Source organism: Castor canadensis, chromosome 5 (assembly GCF_047511655.1).
Source record: "Castor canadensis chromosome 5, mCasCan1.hap1v2, whole genome shotgun sequence".
Classification (NCBI taxonomy): Eukaryota; Metazoa; Chordata; class Mammalia; order Rodentia; family Castoridae; genus Castor; species Castor canadensis.
In genome coordinates this window covers 98909700-98932631 of record NC_133390.1, presented here as the reverse complement: position 1 = coordinate 98932631, position 22932 = coordinate 98909700, and the positions used below count along the sequence as shown (strand labels likewise).

The 22932-nt window shown below is 37.8% G+C and overlaps 1 protein-coding gene across 3 annotated transcripts in view; it reads left to right on the top strand.

Annotated features, from left to right (window-relative positions):
- The window catches only part of Gpr160 (G protein-coupled receptor 160), a 47779-nt gene extending 25089 nt beyond the window's left edge, over positions 1-22690 (top strand). For 2 of the 3 annotated variants that reach the window (XM_020186655.2, XM_074073809.1), the window contains exons 2-3: positions 13734-13839; positions 16640-22690. In XM_020186655.2, coding sequence (XP_020042244.1) covers positions 16713-17726 — 1014 coding nt within the window. In that variant the 5' untranslated portion in view covers positions 13734-13839; positions 16640-16712 and the 3' untranslated portion in view covers positions 17727-22690. The other variant, XM_074073810.1, reaches the window with a different exon arrangement.
- The last annotated feature ends 242 nt before the right edge of the window (positions 22691-22932 follow it).

The following is a 22932-nucleotide window of genomic DNA, read 5'->3' as shown; positions in this document are numbered from 1 at the left end:
GTGTTAGGAGCCACCTGAGGCTGGAAGAGACCAGGAAGGATTCTCCTCTAGGGACTTCCAAGGAAGGATGGCTCTGCTTACATCTTAATTTTAGACTTCTGGTTTCCAGAACTGTGAGTGATTACATTTTTGTTGTTTTAAACCATGTAGTTTAAATTATACCCAGTGGTAATCTGTTATACTATACTAGGAAGCTAGTATACCTAACCAGGATCACAAAGATTTTCTCCTGTTTTCTGGAAATTTCAGTCTTTACTTCTATATTCAGTCCTATGATCCCTTTTAAGTGTATTTTTGTGTATGGCGTAAGGTAAGGGTCAACGTTCATTTTTTTACTCCATATGGTTAGCTACTTTCCAGCATTATTTTTAGAAAAGACTATTCTTTCCCCTATTGAATTGCCTTGCACTTTTGTTGAAAATCAATTGACCATAAATTTGTGGGTCTATTTCTGAACTCTCTTCTGTTCTGATGATTTATAGGCTACTATAAAAATGGAATGCTAATACTGTCCTCTGTATTTTTATCGTAAGTCTTAAAATCAGGTTGTATAAATATTCCAAATTTATTGTTCTAAAAAATTATTTTTGCTCTGCTAAGACCTTTGCCTTTCATGTGAGCTGTAAACCAGTCTGCCAGTTTCTACAAAATAAGCTTGCCAAGTCTTCCAGACCATGGCTTTTCTCTTCGTTAATTTAAGTCTTCTGAAATATTTTTAAGTTTTCAGAATACTGTGCTTAAATGTACTGTGTCAGTACAGTTTTATCCCTAAAGCGCTTCTTATTTTTGATGCTATCGTACATTTGTTTCCTTTTCCAGTTGTTTCTGGTAGTTTACAGAAATTTGATTTCTGTTAACCTACACCTTGCTAAATTCACTTGTTAGGATTAGTACCCTTTATTGAGGATTCCTTAGATTTTCTAAGTACATGATCATGTCACCCACGAATAAAGACAGTTTTACTTCTTCCCCGAATGTGCCTTTGATTTCTTGTTCTTTCCTATTGCACAGGGTAGGACCTCTAATGAAATATTGAGTAGGTGTAGAGAGTAAATATCCGTATTCCTGACCTTGGGGAAAATGTCTCCTCTTCCATCACTCAGCATGAGACATTAGACGTAGGTGTTTCAAAGACGCTTCTTATCTGGTTGGGAAAGTTTCCTTTCATTGCTTGTTTGTGAGCTTTTATACTGCTGGATTTTGTTAAATGCTTCTTCTGCATTTATTCAGATGATCACATAGTTTTTCTCCTTCATTCTGTTAAAATGATAACTTACATGAATTTTCTGATGCTAAACTAAGCTTGTACTGGCTATGATGGATTACTCCTTTTATATATTGATAGATTCAATTTCCTAATATTTTCTTAAGGATTTTTGCCACCATCATAGGGATGTTGATTGATTGAGATTCTTTGAGATAGGATCTCACTATATAGCCCAGGCCAGCCTGGAACTTGCCATCCTTATGCCTCAGCCTTCCAAGTGCAGGAATATTGATTTAATAGGATAGTTTGCAGGAAATTTCCTTAGGTTTGGTGTCAGGGTAATTCTAATCTTGTGTAATGAGCTGGGAGCTGTTTCCCTCATCTGTTCTCTTTAAGTTTGGTCCTTCTTCCTAAAATGTTTGGTAGAACCAATCAATGGAGACATCTGAGTCTAGGCATTTTCTTCAAGGGAATATTTTAAATATAACACTACTTTCTTTTTTAAAAAAAATTTATTCTTGTGCCAGGTGGGGGTACATTGTGGCAATTATAAAAGTTCTTAAAATAAATCAACTATATCATATTTGAATTCACCCCTCTATTATTCTCCTTTATCCCCTCCCCCCATCCTGAAATAGTATCATTTTTCCATTTACATACATTTGTACACAGTATTTGCACTATATTCACCCTCCCACACACTTTCTCCACTTCCTACCCCCTCCCACTGGTATCAACTCCCCAGACAGGACCTGTTCTGCCCTCCTATTCTCCAATTTTGTAAAAGAAAAAAAAGTGACATTTTTGTTTCTTTAAGATAGCTATACAGGGAGTTTTCTTATGACATTTCCATGTATATATGAATTATAACCCAAATTAGTTTATCTCTATTTTTCTAATATCTTGGTCCCCTTCTTATGGTGGTTTCAACAGGTTTAAAAATTCTATATTCATTCTTGTATAGAAAATGCATCAATTGATACTACTACAGGGTGACAGACATGTATCTAGTTTCAATTTCTTGCAGACGGGTAACCACTTTTCCCAGCAACATTTGTTGAAAAGGCTGTCTTTTCTCCATCATATATTTTTGGCACCTTTGTCAAAAATGAGGTGGGTGTAGTTGTGTGGATTCATATCTGGGTCCTCTATTCTGTTCCACTGGTCTTCATATCTATTTTTGTACCAGTACCATGCTGTTTTTATTGCTATTGCTTTGTAATAGAGTTTGAAGTCAGGTATTGTGATACCTCCAGCATTGTTCTTTTTGCTAAGTATTGCCTTGGCTATTTGTGGTCTCTTGTGTTTCCAAATGAACTTTAGGGTAGATTTTTCAATCTCTGTGATGAAAGTCATTGGGATTTTGATGGGAATTACATTAAATATGTAGATTGCTTTCGGTAGTATAGCCATTTTTACTATGTTGATTCTACCAAGCCATGAGCACGGGAGACCTTTCCACCTTCTGTAGTCTTCCTCGAGCTCTTTCTTCAGGGGTTTGTAATTCTCCTTGTAGAGGTCATTCACATCCTTTGTTAAATTTACTCCTAGGTATTTGATTTTTTTTTTGAGGCTGTTGTGAATGGAATTGTTTCCATGTGTTCCTTCTCAGTTTGTTCATTGTTGGTGTATAGAAAAGCTAATGATTTTTGTAAGTTGATTTTGTATCCTGCCACCTTACTGTGTCTATCACCCTGTACTAGTATCAACTCAAAATGGATCAAGGACCTAAATATCAGACCTGAAACTCTGAAGTTACTACAGGAAGGAGCAGGAAATACTCTGGAACAAATAGGTATAGGCAAAGACTTCCTCAGTAGAACCCCAGCAGCCCAGCAACTAAGAGAAAGGGTGAATAAATAGGACTTCATAAAATTAAAAAGCTTCTGTACAACAAAAGAAATGGTCTCTAAACTGAAAAGACCACCCACAGAGTGGAAGAAAATATTTGCCAACTATACATCAGACAAGGGACCAGAACATACAGGGAACTTAAGAAATGAAACTCTCCTAAAATCAATGAACCAATTAAGAAATGGGCAACTGAACTAAATAGAACTTTTTCAAAAGAAGAAATTCAAATGGCCAAAACACACATGAAAAAATGCTCACCATCGCTGGCCATAAAGGAAATGCAAATCAAAACCACACTAAGATTCCACCCCACCCCGTTAGAATAGCCATCATCAAAAGCACAATTAACAACAGGTGTTGGCAAGGATGTGGAGGAAAAAGGAACCCTAATCCACTGCTGGTGGGAATGCAAGCTGGTACAACCATGCTGGAAAAAAAATTTGGAGACTTCTTAAAAATCTAAACATAGACCTGCCATATGATCCAGCAATCCCACTCCTGGGGATATACCCAAAGAATGTGACACAGGTTATTCCAGAGGCACCTGCACACCCATGTTTATTGCAGCACTATTCACAATAGCCAAGTATGGAAACAACCAAGATGCCCCACTGTTGATGAATGGATCAAGAAAATGTGGTATTTATACACAATGGAATTTTACTCAGCCATAAAGAAGAATGAAATCTTATCATTTGCAGGTAAATGGATGGAACTGGAGAACATCATTCTGAGAGAGGTCAGCCAGGCTCAGAAGACCAAAAATCATATGTTCTCCCTCATATGCGGACTTTAGATCTAGGGCAAATGCAGCAATGTGGTTGGACTTGGATCACATGACAAGGGGAGAGCACATACAGGAGATATAGGAATAGGTAGAAAACCCAAAACATGAAAACATTTGATGTCCCCACTCCAGAGGAACTAATACAGAAACCTTAAAACGACAGAGGTTACCATGAGCAGGGGATCAGGAACCAAGGTAAAGATCTGTTAGCGTTGAATCAACATGGGTTGTAACACATGGGTACACAAAAGCAATGTTAGGAATCTCTCTGTATAGCTATCCTTAACTCAACTAGCAAAAATGCTTTGTCTTCCTTATTATGCTTATGTCAATTCTTCAACAAAATTAGTGTTAAGGGCAGAACAGGACCTGCCTGGAACTGAGGGGGGTGGGAGACAGGGTGGAGAAATGACCCAAACAATGTATGCACATGTGAATAAATGAAAATAAAAGAAAATAAAAAAGAAAATGCATCAGCCATGTTCACCTTCTTAATTTTCTTCTTTTACCCTCCCCCTCTCATATGTGACCTCCCCTCATTGTGACCTGTTTTTCATGATATTGCTATATTTGTATTGGGTCTGTATTTCACATATGAGAAAAAACGTGGCTTTGGCCTTGTGAACCTGGCTAACTTCACTTAAGACGATGTTCTCACGTTCCATTCATTTACTTGCAAATGACAAAATTTCATTCTTCTTTGTGGCTGAGTAAAATTCCATGGTGTATAAATACCACATTTTGTTAATTCATTCATCAGTAGTGGGTCATCTTGGCTGTTTCCATAACTTGGCTATTGTGAATAGTGCTGCAATAAAGATGGGTGTGCAGGTGCCTTTAAAATAACCTGAGTCACATTCCTTTGGGTATATCCCTAGGAGTGGTATGGCTGGATCATATGGCAGTTCTATTTTTAGTTTTTTGAGGTGCCTCCATACTGTTTTCCATAGTGATTGTACTAATTTAATTCCCACCAACTAATTTACAACCACCAAAGGCTTCTTCCTCCACCATCCTCACCAACATTTGTTGTTGGTGTTTTGATGATGGCTGTTCTAACAGGAGTGAGGTAGAATGTTAATGTGGTTTTGATTTGCATTTCCTTTACGGCCAGGGATGGTGAGCATTTTTTCATGTGTTTTTCGGCCCTTTGGATTTCTTCCTTTGAAAAGGCTGTGTAAGGTTCTTTTGCCTATTTCTTCATTGGGTCATTGATTTGGGGGGAGTTTAGTTTTTTGAGCTCCCTGTATATTCTGGTTATTAATCCCATTCTCTTATTCTGTGAGCGGCCTCTTCAATTTAGGGACCATTTCTTTCATTGTGCAGAGGTTTTTTAATTTCATGTAGTCCCATTTGTTGATCCTTTCTCTTAGTTGCTGAACCACTTGAGTTCTACTGAGGAAGTCACTGCCTATGCCTATTGCTTCCAGTCAGGAAGCAGGCCTGCTCTTTCCTGTACTAGCTTCAAGATTTCAGGTCTTACATTAAGGTCCTTAATCCACTTTAAGTATCAATTTAAGGGGTGTACAGGGTGAAAGACATAGATATACTTTTAGTTTTCTGCATGCAGATATTAAGTTTTCCCAGCAACATTTATTTAAGAGGCTGTCTTTTCCCCATCAAATGTTTTTGTTGCCTTTGTCACAAATCAGGTGGGCCTAGCTGTGTGGATTCCTATCCAGATCGCCTGTTCTGTTCCGCTGGTGCTCACATTCATTTTTGTGCCAGCGCCACTGGCTTCTTTATAGAGGCATTTCACAGCCTTTTCTGAGTTAGTTTTGGCAGTGGCCAGAAGCTTGTGCTTCATCACAGTTACCCCAGCTACTGGAAAAAGATGCTCAAAGCAGTTGTTACCCTTTCAGTGTTTGTAAGATTTGTACTGAGGTCCTATTTTTCCTAATGTTTATAGTTTCTTTCTTAGATTGGCTAGAAGTTTTTCACTTTATTGTCTTCTTCCCACCCAAAAGAACCAGGTTTGCTTCACTAATTTTTTTTTTGGCAGTCCTGGGATTTGAACTCACAGCCTACACCTTGGGCCACTCTGACAGACTGTTTTTTGTGATGGGTTTTTTCAAGATAGGGTCTCACAAACTCTTTGCTCAGGCTGTCTTTGAACCACGATCCTCCTGAACTCTGCCTCCTATATAGCTAGGATTACAGGCTTGAGCCACCAGCACTCAGCTTTTCTGTTTTGTTTTTAATTTCACTCATTTCTGCTCTGTATTTTATTGCTCCTTCAGCTTACTTTGTGTTTAATTTACTCTTAAGGTTTAAATTTAGGTCATTGAGGGACCTTTGCAGATTACACTGGTCCCTCTTTCCTGGCTTTCCTCTGCTTCCTGACTATCAAGAAGTGAAGAATAGCTGGTGGAGTGGCTCAGGCTCTAAGAGTGCCTGCCTAGCAAGTGTGAGGCCTTGAGTTCAAACCCCAGTGCCGCCAGAAAAAAAAAAGTGAAGAATGGACTCCACCACGTGCTTCTGCAGCCATGATATTCTACTCAAGGCCATTGGGCCAAGAAACCATGGATTGAGCCCTCTGAAACTAGTGAAGAAAATGCCAGATTCTTGCCTGGAGTATTGTCTTATATCAGTCGATGTCTGAGAGCAGTAAGGAGCCACATTATCCAGGAGAAATCTACAAAGCGTTCAGTACCATTCTAATCTTAACTTGGCAGGGAGGGAAGGAAAGCATTTTTTAAATAAGGTCTAGATTTCCATAACTTGTCACCTTGAGATCCAAGCCCATTTGGGTAACATTTACACATTTGTAGTGCTTCCCCTTGGTCAACGTGTATAGCATCTCATGTTTCACTTTTAAAAGTGAGATTCTGATTTTCTGCATTGTTTATAATGTACCCACCTAACACCAGCAAATACATTGACCTAAGATTATAGTAATAAAGAATAAATCTACGGACTTGCAGCTGGTTTTAACCAACATTCTCACAATTTTTATAAGCTCTGGTGCTGATCCTTTCATAACAAGAATATACCCGCTTACTGTGTGAGAGGCTCAGTAACTCTTTCAAGACCCAAGGACATCATTTAGTAAATGACTTTTGTTTCTTTTTCTTTTTTTATTATATTCATATGTGCATACAATGTTTGGGTCATTTCTCCCCCCTTCCCCCTCCCTCTCCCCCATTCTTCCCCCCTTCCTTGCCCCCCCCCCCCCGCCCTTCGCTACCTGGCAGAAACTATTTTGCCCTTATCTCTAATTTTGTTGAAGAGAGAGTTCCAGTTTTTTTGGAAATAATTTCTATTTTCTTATATTTGCTGAGGCTTGCTTTGTGCCCTAGGATATGATCTATTTTGGAGAAGGTTCCGTGGGCTGCTGAGAAGAATGTATATTGTGTAGAAGTTGGATGAAATGTTCTGTAGACATCAAGTAGGTCCATTTGATCTATTGTATATTTTAGATCTAGGATTTCTTCATTGATTTTTTGTTTGGATGACCTATCTATTGATGATATTGGGGTGTTAAAGTCTCCCACAACCACTGTGTTGGAGTTAATATATGCTTTTAGGTCCTTCAGGATATGTTTGATGAAATTGGGTGCATTGACATTGGGTGCATACAGGTTGATGATTATTATTTCCTTTTGGTCTATTTCCCCTTTTATTAGTATGGAATGTCCTTCTTTATCTCTTTTGATCAATGTAGGTTTGAAGTCTACTTTGTCAGAGATAAGTATGGCTACTCCTGCCCGTTTTGGGGGGCCATTGGCTTGGTAAATCTTCTTCCAGCCTTTCATCCTAAGCCTAAGCTTATTTCTGTTGGTGAGATGGGTCTCCTGTAAGCAACAAATTGTTGGATCTTCCTTTTTAATTTTGATGGGGGAATTAAGTCCGTTAACATTGTGTTAGTACTGATAGGTATGTGGTGATTCCTGTCATTTAGTTGTCTTAGTTGTTTGAAGGTTTGATTGTATGTACCTAAATCGATGTTACTCTCTACTTTCTTGCTTTTTCTTTTCCTATAGTTTGGTACTGCCTGCCCTTTCATGGTTATGTTGGGTTTCAACATAACCCTTAAAGAATCTTTTGTAGTGGTGCCTTTGTGGTCACATATTGTTTTAGTTTCCGTTTATCATGGAAGACTTTTATTGCTCCATCTATTTTGAATGATAGTTTTGCTGGGTAGAGTATCCTAGGGTTGAAGTTATTTTCATTCAGTGCCCGAAGACCTCACCCCAAGCTCTTCTTGCTTTTAATGTTTCTGTTGAGAAGTCTGCTGTGATTTTGATGGGTTTACCTTTGTATGTTATTTTTTTTCTCTCTTACAACCTTCAATATTCTTTCTCCAGTCTCTGTACTTGTTGTTTTAATGATAATATGCTGTGGGGTAGTTCTGTTTTGGTCAGGTCTGTTTGGTGTTCTGGAGACCTCGTGCACCTGTATGGGCATAGATGTCTCTAGATTTGGGAGACTTTCTGTAATTATTTTGTTGAATATATTACACATTCCTTTTGCTTGCACCTCTTCTCCTTCTTCAATGCCCATGATTCTCAGGTTTGGTCTTTTGATGGAGTCGGTGAGTTCTTGCATTTTCTTTTCACAGGTCTTGAGTTGTTTTATTAATAGTTCTTCGGGTTTTCCTTTAATTATCATTTCATCTTCGAGTTCTGAGATTCTGTCTTCTGCTTGTTCTATTCTGCTGGAGTGGCCTTCCGTTTTGTTTTGCATTTCTGTTTCGTTCTTTTTTCTGAGGTTTTCCATATCCTGAGTCGCTTCCTCTTTAATGTTGTCTATTTTCATCTTGAGTTCATTTATCTCTTTATTAATCATGTTCTTTGTTTCACTTTGGTGTTTATACAGGGCTTCTATAGTTTCTTTTATTTGTTCTTGTGCTTTCTCAAATTCTCTATTTTTGTTGTCTTGGAATTTCTTGAGTGTTCCCTGTACATTTTGGTTGACTATATCCAGTATCATCTCTATAAAATTCTCATTGATTACTTGCAGGATTTCTTCTTTCAGGTTGTGCTTGTGGGCTTCATTGGGTTCTTTGGCATAGTTTATCTTCATTTTGTTGGAGTCTGGATCTGAGTATCTGTTTTATTCATTTCCCTCTGCTTCCTATACTAATTTATTTCTGGGGGGATTCTGGTTTCCCTCTTTTTTCCATCTTCCCATTATTGCCCTTGCTATTGTTACTGTCCCTGTACTGTGTGCAATTAAGTATTTTCTAGCTTGTAATAGTAACAATGGTGATATCTAGAATGGAAGGGTGAGAGGAGAGGGAAAGCAAAGAAGATAAAGAAAAAGGGAAAAACAAACAAGTAAAAAAAAAAAACCAAAACAAACAACAACAAAAAAAAAAACCAGTGTCAAAGAAATAAACAGGGAGAGATAGTGTACTGATCAACAGTAAGCTAAACAGGCATTAGAGAGACAGAGAGAGGATTGAAAAAAATCCCCAAGTTCAGATGCAATAAAGTTTCAGTCTTAATAATTTTGGTGTTCATCCTCAGCCTCCAATCCTGGAGATGGTGTCTCAGAAGAAGTTCTGTCATTGTCTCATCAAAGGGGAAAAAACCAAAAAACAAAATATCCCAAGTTGAAATGCAGTACAGTTTCAGTAAGTCTTTCAGCATGAGGTTGTAGTTCATTCATTGTCTCATCAAAGAAAGAGAAAAGGAAAAAAGAAAAAAAAAAGGTTCTAGAGACAGCTCTGTGAATGTCTATCTGAGGCTGTGGCTCACCTGCCTGCTGCTGTCAGCCTGCTGTTGCTGGAGGCTTTACTGACTGCAGATCTCAGGAGTGAGCTTAGCACTCACCTAGCCCCTCAGGCTTTGTTTACTTAGAGTTCTCCTGGGTGGGAATGCCACTGTTACAAGTTTTCCCCTCTCCAAGCACACTGGGGGAGATGGCGCTATACCCGCCTTCTGTGGCTGGTGTGTTTATTTACAGTGCACATGGGAAGTGACCCTTCTCCCCTCTCCTGTGGAGTTTTCCTCACACAGTCACTTTTACAAGCTTTCCCGCTCTTGGTTTCTGGGCAGGAGCTGCCACTCCTGCCTTCTCCACCCAGCGTGTTTATTTACAGTTCTGTGAGGGATTGCCCCTCCCCCCCCTTCAGCACACAGGGTGCCCCACCCTTTTTGCTATGTGTCCTTTTTTGTTGTTGTTTATTCAGTTTGATTTTTCTCTCTTTTTTTCCCTGGGTAGGGGGTCAGTCTGTCCAGGGGGCTATGCTGATCTGGCCCAGGGTTGTTTTTGGGAGCACCATGTGCCACTTAGCTCACCTTGTGGTCTGCATCTTCCCAAGCCATCTGGGCGCTGGTGTCTGGCGGCCCGGGAGCCCTCCTGGTTTCTCCATTTAACGTGAAGTGGAGATGCTATGTGTGGGCTGGGGGTGTGGAGGAGTCGGAGTTTTGCCTCTTCTTGGTGGTTTTTCCTGTAAGGTGTATCTCCAGTGTCTCTCCAAGATTTTACTTTAGGAGGCACGCTTTCTGCCTCCTCCCTCTAGTCGCCATCTTGAAGGACCAAATGACTTCTTTAGTGCTCTAAATTTACCTTAGTGCCCTGAAAGACATACATTAATCTTTAGAACATCCATGAATACATACATCAGAAATAAAATTTCCTTAGAATTCTTGGCTCAGAACCTTATGAAGCTTACATTATTACACAGAAATTTCTCACTGGATTTTATTTCCCTAATTCCTAAGTATTGCCCAGATTCAAGGCCTGAAAAAGAAAGAATTGAATTCCTAGAGCAAGAGTAAAGAGAAACCCTAATTCATAAATCTAATTGCATCATCAGAATCATTCCAAACGATTTACTACAGAAACAGCATCCTTTAATCATTCAAGGAAAATGCAGATAATAGTGACCATCAACATTATGGTTGGGATTTGTTGACTGCTGGCCAAAAGAATAACCATCCATGACTTAGCAACCTAAGAGGAAAGAAAATTTCATCAATTTAGTCTGTAGAGCACAAGATGACATGCTCTAGGAAGTCCAAAGAAACCAAGAAGCAATCTCATATGAGCACAGATCAAATGTGATAATGAAAGACAATGAATATGGTAATGAAATGCTATTGAAGGCAAGAAAAGGATCAGTAGAAATAAACTATTTTCCTTGGCCTAATGCTACCTAACAGAAACAAACTCAAGTCTGGAGGAGCCATCTTTTCTCCTTGTCCTGTAAAGCTAGTAGACCTTAATATATTCTGGGCACATAGGCTGAGCTTAATATTTGTGAGACTCAAACAATTAGGTCATTAAATTCAGATGACTGTAGATGATAAATATATGAAAATCAGAAGAAAGTACAAAAAGCAACTAATTTTTGCCAGTTTTCTTATATTAGTACTATTGCTTTTCAAAGTTATTTTTCTCCTATCGTTTTTTATTCTGATATTATAACTAATACAAGAGGTTAAAAAAACATTTCAAAGGATACAGAGAGTAATATGGTGTTATGTTAATCAGGATAGGCTATAAATAATGATCACAAAAACCTCAGTAGCTTAATGCAATGATTTTTTCTCATTCTTTTTTAAATTTTTTATTAGGATATATTCATTGTACAGGGAAATACATTGTGACAATTCCAAATAGGCTTATATTGTACATTGGTTAGCTCACTCCCACCATCTCTCCAGACTCCCTCCTCGCCCCACCTAAAGCAATTGCAAGAGATTTCTTTGTTCTATTTCATATAAGCATATGAAGTCCATCCACCATATACCTTCATTCACCTTCTCCCCTCCAGTAAGTACCCCACATGCACACCCACACTGTACTTATTTTACAGTCCTGTCTTTCGTTATTAATATTTAAGTTGATGTTCCAAGGAGTTTCTCAACATGTCCCTGCTGTGGGTGTACTTTACTTTGGTACATTCAGCCCCTTCCACTGCTCTCTCTTACCCTTTTACCTCCCACCCCTCATTTTCAACAGCTGTCAGTACACATCAGTTTATCCTCGACTTGCACAGATGTAATATATTTTGATACTGTTAACTCTATCATTCTGTTTTCCTTTCCCTCTCTGCCTGAGTTCCATAGAGTAGTTCCACTGTTATAAACATGTTCTACCTCTGAGTTTGTATACGATCATGCTTGGTTTGTGTATGTGTTTATCTTTTGGATCTATCTTCTACATATGAGAGAAAACATGTGGCCTTTGTCTTTCTGAGCATGGCTAACTTCACTTGACATGATGTCCTCCACGTGCATCCATTTACCCTCAAACCACAAGTCATTATTCCTTATGGCTGAGTAATACTCCATTGTGTATTTATAACACACATTCATTGTGTGATGAATGGATGATGATCCATTCATCAGTTGTAGGGCACCTCTGTTGTTTCCATAGCTTGGTATTGTGAATAGTGTTGTGATGGACATCAGTATACAGGTGTCTCTATTGTATCCTGACTTACATTTTTTTGTTGTTTTTTTTTTCTTTTTTTTTTTTTTGCAGTAGTGGGGCTTGAACTCAGGGCTTTCACCTTGAGCCCTTCCACCAGCCCTGTTTTTGCTTTAAAATATCTCTGGGAAGATACACAGGTAGCTGGTTGCAGTGTATCTGGGGATGTGGTCTGGACTAGATAGCAGTCTGCAGGGTAGGGTACTGAAGGATAGAGAAGGATGAGTAACTTCCACTGTACCTGCTTCAGTAACTCGTTTTCATCACAGAACTTATATAACCTCTTGCTAAAATGTTTGTTTTCTGTGCATTTGGGTTTTTTGTGGGTGTGTGTGAAAGTGGGGTTGAAGGGCTTCATGCTTGTTAAGCAGACACTCTACTACTTGAGCCACTCAGCCAGCCCCAAATCTTTGCTTTCTGTATTAATTTTCTATATGGAATCTATTATGTGAATGAATACAAAGCATCTATTATCAGAAAGTGACATTTTTCACTGAATTTGGATACATATCATCAAGCAAGAACTATATGTCTCAAGAATTTGTATTTACCTTTTGGAGGAGTAAAAATTTATTACCAATTAAGCAGCTAGTCATGGTCTCTTGTGGGGATTAGTAATCAACATAGTTACTCTAATTTCTGTGGTGTTTTAAAAAGCTCTTTCATACATAAATTGGGTCCCTTTCTACATTGCCAGTTGTGAGTTGAGCCATAATTAAATAACATATATTTTTCGTGACTATTGTTAGAACTAAGTAAGAGGTCTGTAAAACCCTGACAAGGCTCAATTAATCGTGTCTCCTAGGCTCCTTCCATTCACAAGGCTCACAGACAGAGCTGCAGCACTAATTCCATTTTCTCCACAACAACAAATCAGAGGTTAATATTGACCGTGCTTACCTTCCCACCCTACTGCTCAATGCACATGGTCTCACTTGACCTTCCTACGATTGCACATGACATAATACTTGCAGTTATTAACCCAGTTTATTCTCCATTTCATGAATGCAGAGAGACCTTCCCAGAAGCCACATGATGCTGTGGCAGGCACCTCAAAGGATTCAATATAAATGAAAATCGGGTTGTCTGCTGTTAAGCCAGACACTGAAGCAATTTGGGAAATGTGAAACAATGACAGTTTACTCAATAGTATCTTTGTTTGGGAAAATATAGTAATTTTTTCATTTTAAAAATGTTATTTTTAGCATACAAGTGTCAAAGGATCCTAAAGTAAAGCCACTTTGAGAACTGCTGGTTTAAGACACTGAAGCCTGTGGGTGAAACTTCTGTGAAAAGCAAGATTTCTTTAAACATGCACCATGTCATGTGTGCCCTTCTCTCAGCATCTTTGGTGGAGTTTCAGTCCAGACCTCCTCCTCCTCCCTGTGATCCCACAGAAAGTTAGTTTTTCTCAGCAGTGATCTGGAGACAGTTAGCTATATGGGCTCTGCTTATTAAGATGGCTATTGATGATGGTTATTTTTGTTTTCTTTCACACAGAGGGAGCTCACGTGGTATTCTGGCATGGTAAAATGAAATGCAAAGAAGCAACAGTAAAACTGCAAAAAAAATAGAAAGTTCACTGGTGAAGAAGACCTACTGGAGAGTAAGTGTGTGCTTAAGAACTGTGTTATAAACCGTGTTTTGTTTCCTCCAGGCCCTGCTCATGCTTCCAAACTGGGCCAGATCACAAAGCAAGCCCATGACAAGATTGATGTCTTGAAAAGTACTTCCAGAATTAACTTTTAAGTCACATATGAGGTGTGTGGGTTGATTCATAAGTAGTTAAAAATTATGCAGGAAAAAGACCATATTTTATAAATCTCTGAATTCCTGTAACTACTGTGAACATTTTTCAAGGGAACATTTAAGACAGGTAGCTTACCAAAGGATTTTTGTCTTATCCTGGGAGCCAATTTAAAGAACAAAATATTGGAATTTTGAGTATTTGTAGTGGTGTGTGGCTGGAGGTGTGGCTCAAGCAGGACAGTGCCTGCCTTGCAAGTACAAAGCCCTGAGTTCAAACCCCAGTACTAACAAAAAAAAGAGTGAAACCAAAATGTAGTGGTGTATGGGAGTTGTGGGGTACATATATAAAATTCCCTCATGTAAGAATATCTAAAAATAGTTAAGAAAGTGTTGGTTTTCACAACCATAGTATTCAGGAACCAAAAATGACCATAAATCTGATTTTCCATCGTGCTCCCTTTTAACTGCTTGTTCTTGCCGCCGGTTGTATGTCTTCCAGCACTGTGATTGTCTCACTACTCCATTTCCGCTGTTCTTTCACCCAGTCCTCTTCTGAAGAGGTTCTTGGTTAGGCCTTGGTGGCTGCAGCTGAGCCCCCTACCTCCTCTTCAGAACACCTGTGGCGATCAGTGATGAAACAGGAATTTGGGGACCATTCTTTGGATGGTGCCTACTTAGCTTTTAATTTGAGTATGGATAAAAGTTATAAAGGATAATGTTAGATACAGAGAATTTTCTCTTGCTTCTCTTATCCTAAATACTCATTTTTTTAAAATGACCCCCTCATTCCCATTTTAAACCAGCATTTGCTGGTTTAAAACTAAGCCTGTTTTTTTTCTTGGCCCAAGGAGAACTTTGTGTGGTCTGATTCCATCTTGGCTTCCTTATCTAAGCAACACCACTTATGTGGCCAGAGGCATTTGTTAAGTTGACAGCTATGTTTCTTTGTCCTTGTATGTTGAATCTGGATTGGAACTTCTTCAGATAGGGTCAAGTTAAACTGTAGCATATCCAAGTATAAAAAGAAAACCTTGAGCATAGGAAAGTGCTTGCTTGGCTGGTTCTTTTGTACCTATAGTTATGAAAATAAATACTGTTATTTTTAAAACTCTCTTTACATATGTGTGTACAAATAGATTATATCTTAGTGAGTTTATAACCCAATATATTTATGGCCCTGAGATAGAATTTAATCTGTCATCAGCACTGATAACTTCTCTCACTCTTTTTTTAATCTTCAGTCTCTTCACCATTCATCCTTGAAATTGTTCAGTCATCAGTGATCTGCTTTTAGGGAAATTCACTTCTTTCACCTTTCAGACATAATAGTCCCTTATTTTATTCCTTAATGCTTAGGAAATATAGAAGACCCAACAAGTACAGTTCTACCATATTGATAACTTGATGGGTACCATTTTAATCTTTTTATGCATGTGTAATTTCTTATAAAAATTATTGGATACATAATTTTATAACCTATGTTTAACATATTGTAGAAATTTGACTTTTTTATTGTGACATTTTAACAGGTAAAAAAATTCACAAGGCTTAAAATTTAATGAGTATAAAAAAGTTACAGTTTTCACTAGAAAACTGAAACTTCCTCCTACATTGACAAACATCTTTAATGACTACATACACCTTTATAACTTCTATATGATGTTCCATATCATTATGGAACCCTTTTAACCCATCTCAATTGACATTTGTGGGTGGGTTTGTTGTTCTTTGTTGTTTGGGCTTGATTTTGTTTCTTGGGGGTTTTGATTGCTTATTTGTCAGGTTTTGGGGTTTTTTTTCAGTGCTGAGGATCTAACCCACATAGCCTTGCATGCATGCTAGGAAATCATTCTATCACTGAACTACAACCCAAGCTTTTTTTAAAGGATAAATTTCTGGAATTTCCTTCCCTTCCATTCTTTCCTGATTTCTTCCTCTGTTGTCTTCTTCCATTTATCCTCTTTTTCCTGCTTTTCCATGCATTTATCACCTAAGCCTCAACTTTGCTTCTTTACCACCTTCTTGGTTGTTTTTGGTCGTGGGGAGCAAGCCCCGGGCTGTCATGCTAAGGTTCCTAGGAGTCCTTCCCTGTGTTCTTTCTGAAAGACATTACCCAGAAGATCCATCTCTTCCTTCCTTCCACTGTGTTCCCATTATTTCCAGCTGAACCATCAAGTTTTCTAGCTTCAGCAAAAGATACCTAGACCAAAAAACGTGAAAAGTGCTATTCTAAATTTCACTGCCAAAGGAGTCACAGCAGGACTAAGATAAAAGCAATCAGTGACTGTTCTCAGTGTTACCATCTGACTGATATTTTAGACATGTGTTTTGGCTCCAGTAGATATAAGTATTTATATCTTTTACAAGTTGTTCAGCGTTGTATTTAATATAGCAGTCATTTACGTATATAACATTTTGATTTAAAGACCTCAGAGTTCTGGACCACTGGGTCTCAGAACTAATTCTTCATCATTCTTGATCATATTGATCTGTATTCTATTAAGTGTTATGAGAAATGTAATTCCTATTTATATATTCATTATTTGGGGAAATGATTGAATTAAATTAGATTTTTTTGAGAATGTTTGCTGTGTAAAGTTTTAAAATAGGGATAGCATGAAGATAACATCAAGGTTTTCTTTTCACTTTTTTTGCAGGGATGGAAAATAAAGTGAAGCAGCGTTTTATCATACATGTTTCAGCAGGTTGGCTTGAAGTTGAACTGAAAATATGACAGCTCTTTCTTCAGAGAACTGTTCTTTACAATACCAGTTCCACCCATCAAATCAGCCTCTAGATGTTAACTGCATGTTATTCTTGATCATACTTGGGAAAATATTTTTAAATATCCTCACACTAGGAATGAGAAGAAAAAAAACCTATCAAAGTTTTATGGAATATTTTTGCATTTCACTAGCATTGGTCGATCTTTTACTTTTGGTAAACATTTCCATTATATCCTGTTTCAGGGATTTTGTACTTTTAGGCATTAGGTTTACTAAATACCATATCTGCCTATTTACTCAAATTATTTCCTTTACTTACGGTTTTTTGCATTATCCAGTTTTCCTAATAGCTTGTGTAGATTATTGCTTGAATTTCTCAAAAACCACAAAGCTTTCATCTAAGGGTCAAAAGTTATTTTATTTCTTTACAGTAATTTTAATTTGGATTTCAGTCCTTGCTTATGTTTTGGGAGATCCATCTATCTACCAAAGTCTGAAGGCACAGAATGGTTTTTACCAATGTCCTTCCTATGTCAGCATTCAGAGTTACTGGCTCTCACTTTCTATGATGGTGATTTTATTTGTGGCTTTTATAACCTCTTGGTCAGAAGTTATTACCTTGATACGGGCTATGAGGATAACTTCCTATGTGAATGAGACTATCCTGTATTTTCCTTTTTCATCCCACTGTAGTTATACTGTGAACTCTAAAAAAACACTCTTACCCAAGCTCATTGTCTGTTTTCTTGGTACCTGGTTACCATTTGTACTACTTCAGATAGTCATCCTTTTGCTGAAAGTACAGATTCCAGCATATGTTGAGATGAACATTCCTTGGCTCTACTTTGGCAATAGTTTTCTCATTGCTGCAGTTTACTGGTTTAATTGTGATAAGCTTTATTTAAGAGATACTGTGTTACTTATTGATCCATTTGTCAACTGGAAATGCTGCTTCATTCCACTTATAATTCAAAATGTTGAGCAAACTGAAAAGCCTGTATCAATAATAATTTGTTAAAACAGTGCCATGTTTAAACTAATTAAAACTACAGCAAGAATTATAATTGTACAAATGGGAAAGAATGGCAACTCAGGGCATACCAAAAAATGTCTCCCTAGCTTTTATAACCATGTGTCTTCTAGGACTTTATTATTTACTAAATAGTCCTAAAACAATGATGCCAAGAAACTTTTCTGCCTGTTTAGGAATACTGTATTAATAATATTTGTTGTTAATACAAAAGTGAAATAATTGTGTTAACATTTGGCCATACTGATGTTTGCTTTACCCAAAAAAACTACTGGATGCAAAATGTCAAGTAACTGAGATTTCACTTCCACCTTTAAAATATGAACTTAAACATTTTATCAAAGAAAATCAAGAGCATTTTCTTGAAATACTTGGTATAAATTTAGCTAGTTTTTGAATGTGTGTGTGTGTGTGTGGCGATACTGGGGTTTAATTCAGGGCTTCACATTTGTAGGCAGTTGCTCTAACTTGCGCCACACCTCCAGCCCTTTTTTTTTTGCTTTAGTTACTTTTCAGGTAGGGTAGACTGCCCAGGGGCAGACTCACACCACAATTCTTCTACCTATGGTCTCCCACAAAGCTGAGATAACAAGCATGTACCACCAGGTCCAGCTTGGTTGAGATGGGGTCTTGTTAACTTTTTACTCAGGCTGGCCTTGAACAAGGTTCCTCCTTGGAGGATCTTCACCTCCTGAGTTGCTGGGATTACAGGAGTGACCCACCATGCCTGGTTTCTCTGTTCTTAATACAAATATTCCTGGCAGAATAGTTTCAATAGTTGCTCACCTTATGGAATTGAGAGTAATGACCTAATCTCTTTCCATGGAATACCAGCTTCATTTTCAGTTATCACTTATGCATCACATATTTGCATGTCAAATCATCATTACATTAGCAACATTAATTATCTCAAGGTAAAGTAAAAGCTTCAGCACTGCTGAGGGTTTGGATTGGACTGTTGTTTGTTGTAGGAGGCTGCTCTGTGCACTGGAGGATGTTTATCAGAATCCCTACCCTCTGCCCATTGGATGCCAGTAGCACCTCCTTCCCCAGCAGTGACAACCAGAAGCATCTACACAGCCAACTGCCCCTGTGGGTGGCCACAGTTGCCTCCAGTTAAGAAACACTGACATAAAGCAATGTGAGTGGCAGAATGATCTGAAGTTGCTTTATGAATTAAGCTCCATAGATACTTTGTTCACCATTTACATTCATTTTCATTCATGTTGCATGAATCCAAACAAAATTTTCAAAACTGGTGGCTTTTACTTATTTTTACATCATGACCTATGTACTTATTCATTTATGTATGTACTTAAGTGTATATGTCATACTACTTAGCCTTACATGTTATATAGATTACTTTATTTATAGTGTCAGTTTTTAAAGTACTAGTTGTGGCACTAACAGTAACAATGACTTGAGAAGTGCTTTCTGTGTGCCTGGCTGTTTTAAGAATTTTACATGGAGCAACTGATATTTAATCCTCTCACAACTCTCTGATACTGTTATCCCTGCCTTACAGATGAGGAAAGTAAAACATGAAGATTAAGAAATCCATTTAAGAGCACAGAGCTAGTGATTGGGGGAGGTGAGATTCAAATCCAGAAGTCTGGCTCCACCCAGAGTTCATGCTCTTTACCACTAACTATGCTGCACACACACTTAGTCCCACTCATTGTTTCTCAAAAGAATGCTTTCAGAGTCAAATGGGAAGAAAGTTGATTCCTAATTGTTTTTCACTTGAAAATGTACAATGTCTGTGGCCACTTACTTGAGCACTAATCACCAAAAAGGATGAGCTAGAAAATGCTGCTGGATAATTAGGAATTCTTTGAGTTGCAAGTACAGGTGAAGCATCCCTAAGTTGAGATGCTCCAAATTCCAAAATACTCTGAAATCTAAAACTTTAAAAGTTTCAGATCTTTGGATTAGGGTTGCTCAGTAAAATCTATGCAAATATTCCAAAATCAAAAAAACCTCTGAATTCTAAAAAGCTTCTAGTTTCAAGTATTTCAGATAATACACTATCTATAATAACAATCCAGCCTGAGCCATTCTAGGAAAAAGCTGGACATCGGACAGATGACATAGTAAAATCTCTCTGGGATATCCGTCTTCATTTGCTCACACAGTGGCATTCTGTCTGCCAATAGCCCAGGACTTTCATTATTCCCATTTACAGCACCTTCTAGCTTCAGATATAAAAATTTTAGGAAATGACTAGCCTAACGCAAATCATACACCCATTCCTGTGATCAGGATCTGTTAACAGAAGACTGCAAGGAGGGGAACTAATTACTACATTGCATGGTGCAATACACCTGTGATCCCAGGTAGGCAGGAGGCATAGATAGGCTCTTGGGGCAAGACCCTATCTGAAGAAAAACTGAAAGCAAAGAAGGGTTGAGGGTGTGGCTCAAGTGGTAAAGCATCTGCCTAGCAAGCATGAGGCTCTACGTTCAAAAACAAGAAGCCAGGTTCTGGTGGCTCATGCCTGTAATCCTAGCTACTCAGGAGGCAGAGACCAGGAGGATCGCCATTCGAAACCAGCCTGGGGGGCTGGGATGTAGCTTGGTGGTACAGCGCTTGCCTAGCATGTGCGAGGCCCTGGGTTTGATCCCAGCACCAAAAAAGAAAAGGCAGAAAAGAAAACGAAGCCAGCCTGGGCAAGTAAGTTGTGAGACCCTATCTCGAAAATACCTAACACAAAAAGGACTGGTGGAGTGGCTCAAGGTGTAGGCCCTGAGTTCAAGCTCTAGTGCTGTTAAAAAAAAAAAAAAAAGTTTGTGAAAATAGGAATAAATCACATTGTTGTATTAAAAAAAAATGTAAACAGAGATCCAACTGTATCCAAAGTTTATAGAAATAATACTTGGTTCAAGTGAATAGGGTGTCTAAACATTTTTGAATGTCCACAGCTGGCCCCTTCACTTCAGTTTTCCCTCTGAATGTACTGCCTGCCAACTGGCCATACAGTGGAAACAAAAAGTAATATATATATATATATATATAATATAATATATATATATATATATAATATAATATATATATATATATTTATATTTATTTATGCAGTACTGGGGTTTGCACTCAGGGTCTTCACCTTGAGACACTCCACCAACCCTATTTTTGTGACAGGTTTTTTCGAGATAGGGTCTTGCAAACTATTTGCCTGGCCTGGCTTCGAATTTTGTGATCCTTCTGATCTCTGCCTCCTGAGTAGCTAGGATTACAGGAGTGAGCCACTGGTGCCTGGCTTATTTCGAACCCCTCATTAAGCATTTTATTTTACTTAGAAAGATTTCCCATATCTCATAAGCTTAAAAAATTTCAATAACCAGCCAAAATAAAACCCAGGCTTTTATTTGTAAAGAAATGAACTTACAACTGGTCTACAATATATTATTGTAATATAAACAATATAAATAAATGAGCCTACAGGCCCACTAATCTTCCATCCAGACCCACAAGAAGCAATGTTACAACAATATTCTATGTGAAAATGTGCAGGTAACAAAGGTGCAATTACAAGCAAGTTTAAGCAGCAGAGTATAAGGTGCTTTCATTTAATAGTTAACGTTGCCATCAACAAACATTTTCTCATTTTATTTCACCGAATAGACACAACAAATAGAAAAATCTAAAATTCATACACATGCTACTTGTCAATATGAAAGTGCTTTCTCTTTTTTAAAAAAATACACCAAATGAACACTTTTTTACATAGATCATGATGTGCTCTTATAATGTAAAGATAACTTCATTTTCAGGTTATACATTTTAAACTGTAGCTATGGAGACCAGTTGAGGAATTCTAATGCTAAGAGCACTAAAACTACTTCATTTGCTATTAGGACTCTCATACAATACTCAATGTAAAGAATACCTCTATGTATAATTTGAACCTTTTTTATGTAAAGATAAATTTTTTCTTTCCCCTTGGTGACACTCCATTCACCCTCAGTGGGTCACCAGTGAGGTGTTAATAATACGAAAATCCTACTTTAGAACAATGGGAGGGACAAAAGAAAGAATTAAAAATGTGCTTAAGGCATAAAAATTAAAGTTATCGCAACCATTCACCTTTATTAAATTAACAAAAATTTAATAAGCACAAAGTAGTACTAATTAAAACGCCTTTTCAGTACTGGCAGTAGCTATCCTTGTACACCAATTTGCTGTCTATAACATTCAGCCTACACTACAAGTGTAATCCTTACTTCGAGGATAGTTTTTGGAACTTTCACTCCCCTTACCATGGGAAAAACAGAAACACCAAGCTTTTGAATGAGGTGACTGGGAATCTTGTCACATTAAATATCCAAAATTACGCCATCTGTGCACACTCAGTTGACTTTTAAAATTTTAAGAATACAGGGCTAGGTGTGTGGCTCAACTGTTAGAGCGCCTGCCTAGCAAGCATGAGGCCCTGAGTTCAAACCCCAGTACCACCCGCCCCCCAAAAGGTAGTTATGCAATAAATATTTTAACAGCGTAAAATATTTTAAAAATTAGGTATCCTTAAAAATTAAAACACTTTAAATAATTTTTAATTATAACCATGGAACAATTTATAAAACCCAGACTATCTGGCTACTTAGATGTTAGTGGTCCTTTTTTTTTGAACAACTTGAGTTTAATGTAGAGTGTAATCCAACACTTGTACATTTTTTCTGCTTTAAGAAGTTGAAACTGATGCATGAAAAAATTTAAAATATCTATTTTCAGTTTGTATCTTTATGGAGAATGTTAGTATCAAACATTAGGACTTAAAACTAGAATTACAATCTGATTCACAGACTCTCAGAGTGACAAGGGAATTTTACCAATTAGTAACTGGTTATCCCATTCAATGTTTACTTTCCCAGATACTTGTCAATTCAAGCAGGGAAATGTTTCATTTTTACCAATTCTGCATTTTAAATGGCAACCTTTTATTATGAAACACATACCCTTTTAAAAAATTCTTTCCATGGTGGTACTGGGGATTGAACCCAGGATTTCTGCATGCTGGGCAAAGGTTTTACCACTGAGCTATATCCCAGTCCTTGGGATTTTTAGACAGGGTCCCACAATATAGTGTAGGCTAGCCTAGAACTTGAGATTCTCTTGCCTGCCTCTCAAGTTCTTGGATTTACAGCCATGTAATGCCACACACCCAGCAACACATCTGCTTTCTATTACTGATTCT